Source organism: Arachis hypogaea, chromosome 9, assembly GCF_003086295.3.
Source record: "Arachis hypogaea cultivar Tifrunner chromosome 9, arahy.Tifrunner.gnm2.J5K5, whole genome shotgun sequence".
Lineage (NCBI taxonomy): Eukaryota > Viridiplantae > Streptophyta > Magnoliopsida > Fabales > Fabaceae > Arachis > Arachis hypogaea.
In genome coordinates, this window is record NC_092044.1 from 1,381,806 (window position 1) to 1,384,874 (window position 3,069).

The window sequence follows — 3,069 nt, forward strand, 5'->3', positions numbered from 1 at the left end:
CCGACTTCTCGAGCAAGGTTTAGGCCTGCCAAGAGGGCCTCGTATTCTGCTTGGTTATTTGATACTGGGAAGTCGTATCTTATTGATTGTTCAATTGTGATCCCATTTTGGTTTTCGAGTATAATTCCGGCGCCTCCGTGAGTGGAGTTTGATGAGCCATCGACATGCAGTTTCCATGGTTCGGGTGTCGGCTTGGTCGGAGTCATTTCGGCGATGAAGTCGGTCAAGGCTTGCGCTTTGATGGCGTTTCGGGGTTCGAACTTGATCTGGAATTGGGATAACTCGATGGACCATGCTAGCATTCTTCCCGCTAGGTCGGGTTTTTGTAATACCTGTTTGACCGTTTGGTCGGTTCGGACCGTTATGGGGTGGGCCTGGAAGTATTGTCGTAGTCGTCGGGATGCTGAGAGGAGTGTGAAAGCCAGCTTCTCTAGTCGTGAATAGCGTGCTTCGGTGTCTTGTAGCACCTTGCTAATGAAGTATATGGGCTTCTGTTCCTTTTTCTCGTTTTCCCGGACGAGTGCTGCTGCGATTGTTTCTTCCGTTATGGAGAGGTACAGGTATAGTGTTTCCCCTGTTTGGGGTTTTGCGAGGATTGGAGGCTCCGTTAGGACCTTCTTGAAGTGTTGGAAAGCTTCTTCGCATTCTGTCTCCCATTTGAAGGGGGTTCCTTTTTTCATGAGTTTGAAAAAAGGGATTGCCTTTTGTGCCGAAGCTCCGAGGAACCGGGATAGTGCGGTTAGTCGGCCGGTGAGCTTTTGGATTTCTTTGAGGTTTTTGGGACTTGTCATCTCGAGGACGGCACGACATTTTTCCGGGTTTGCCTCAACTCCGCGTTGTGTGATCATGAACCCGAGGAATTTTCCTGCTTCCATTCTGAAAGCACACTTTGTTGGGTTGAGTCGCATTTGGTGCTTTCGCAGGGTGTTCATTATGACTTTTAGGTCGTCGGTTAGTTGCTCACCGGATTCCGTCTTGGCGAGCATATCATCTATGTAGACTTCTATTTTGTTTCCGGTTAAGTGGCGAAATATTTTGTTAACGAGTCGCTGGTAGGTGGCTCCGGCGTTTTTCAAGCCGAAGGGCATTACTTTATAGCAGTAGGTTCCGTCTGGGGTGATGAATGCTGTCTTCTCTTCGTCTGGTCGGTGCATCGGGATCTGGTTATAGCCGGAATATGCATCCATGAAGCTGAGGTACCGATGTCCGGATGCTACATCCACTAGACCGTCGATGTTTGGTAGGGGGAAGGCGTCTTTCGGGCATGCTTTGTTGAGATCTGTGTAATCGACGCACATTCGCCACTTCCCGTTTGACTTTTTAACTAGTACGACGTTGGCTAGCCAGGTCGTATAGGGGAGTTCTCGGATGAAGTTGGCTTCGAGTAGGGCTTTCACTTGTTTTCGGACCTCGGCGGCTCGGTCTGGTGACATTTTCCGTCTTCTTTGTGCCACTGGTTTGGCTAGGGGGTCTACTGCCAGATGGTGAGACATTAGGTCGGGACTTATTCCCGGCATATCGGCTGGTGTGAATGCGAATAGGTCTCTGTTTTGTTTCAAAAGTTGGGAGAGTTCTTCTTTGAGGTCGTATGGGAGGTTTCTGTTGATGAAAGTATACTCTTCTTTGGTTGGCCCTATCTGTAGTTTTTCCATGTCTCCTTCTGGTTCCGGTCTGGGCTGGCCGTCTAGTCGTGCGTCTAGGTCGGCAAGGAATATTCCCGCTGCGTCCCGAGATTTTTTCCTTAGGGCTAAGCTATTGTTGTCGCATTCGGCGGCGACTTCCCGGTCTCCGTGAATGGTTCCGATGGTACCGTCGTCGGCCCTGAATTTCATGAGGAGGTATTTGGTGAAGATGACTGCTGAGAGGTCGTTGATTGTTTTTCTTCCGAGAATGACGTTATAGGCTGTGGAATCTTTTAGGACGACGAATTCGGAAAGGATCGTCTTTCTCTGATTGCTTGTTCCTATGGTGATGGGGAGAGTAACCGAGCCGTCTGGTTTGAGGAAGTTATCTCCGAGACCCGTGACGCCGTGGCGGTGCGTGTGGAGATCGTTGTTGCGGAGCCCGAGTTTGTCGAAGGCTCCTCGGAAGAGGATGTTGGAGTCGGCACCCGTGTCCACGAGTATTCGTCTTACTAGTCCTGTTCCGATTCGGGCTGATATGACGAAGGGGGCGTCTTCGGCCGAGGTGCCGTGTTGGCAGTCCTCAGGTAAGAAGGTTATCGTGTTGTCGGCAATGGCGACTGGGTCGTGGTTTTTGACGGCCATTACCTTGAGGTCTTTTTTCATTGTTAGTTTTGACTTATTTGGCACGTCCTTGCCCGTGATGACGTTCACTATGATGGTCGGATCTTCTTCTGTGTTTTCCCTGGGCGGTTTTTGAGTTCTTGGGTTGCGTCCTTCTCTTTCTGGCGATTTGTCTCTGTCGGCGCGCCTTGGTTCTCTGATGATTTTGACGAACTCTGGGAGTTTGCCGTCCCGTATGGCCTGTTCAAGGGCGTCTTTAAGATCTAACAATCATGAGTTTTGTGGCCGTATCCGCGGTGGTAGTCGCAGTAGAGGGCTTTGTTTCCTCCTGTCCTTTCCTTGAGTGGTCGGGCCCTGGGGATGATGCCTCGATCTGCTATTTGGTGGTATACCTCCGTAATTGGTGCTGTTAGGGGGGTGTAATTGGAGAACTTTCCTATTCTTGGCGGTCGGTGGGTCGATTTAATGTGGTCTCGTTGGGTTTCTTTGGCTGGTACATTATGACGAGGAGTCGGGTTGCCGTGTTGGTTGCCGACGTGTTGCCGTTTGTTGGCAGCGACGACCTGGCTGACCTCCTCGTCGTTGATGTAATCTTTGGCGACGTTCTGGATCTCGTGCATGGTCCATACCGGTTTGGTGGTGAGATGTTTGCGAAAGTCTTCATTCATGAGCCCGTTAGTTAGGCAGAGGCTAGCGACGGAGTCCGTGAGTCCGTCGATCGTCAAGCATTCGTCGTTGAAGCGGTCAAGGTATTTTCTTGTGGATTCTTCTTGCTTTTGTGTGACCCCTAATAGGCTGATGGGGTGTTTAGCCTTGGTGATTC

General features: G+C 50.4%; 1 protein-coding gene across 1 annotated transcript; it reads right to left on the reverse strand.

The window, feature by feature from the left end:
* Positions 1-1,087: 1,087 nt before the first annotated feature.
* On the reverse strand, positions 1,088-2,267 carry LOC140175406 (uncharacterized). Its single transcript, XM_072203753.1, has 2 exons — positions 1,410-2,267; positions 1,088-1,141 (listed from the first exon to the last, which is right to left on the reverse strand). The coding sequence occupies exons 1-2, from the start codon at positions 2,265-2,267 to the stop codon at positions 1,088-1,090; spliced, it is 912 nt and encodes a 303-aa protein (XP_072059854.1).
* Positions 2,268-3,069: the final 802 nt, after the last annotated feature.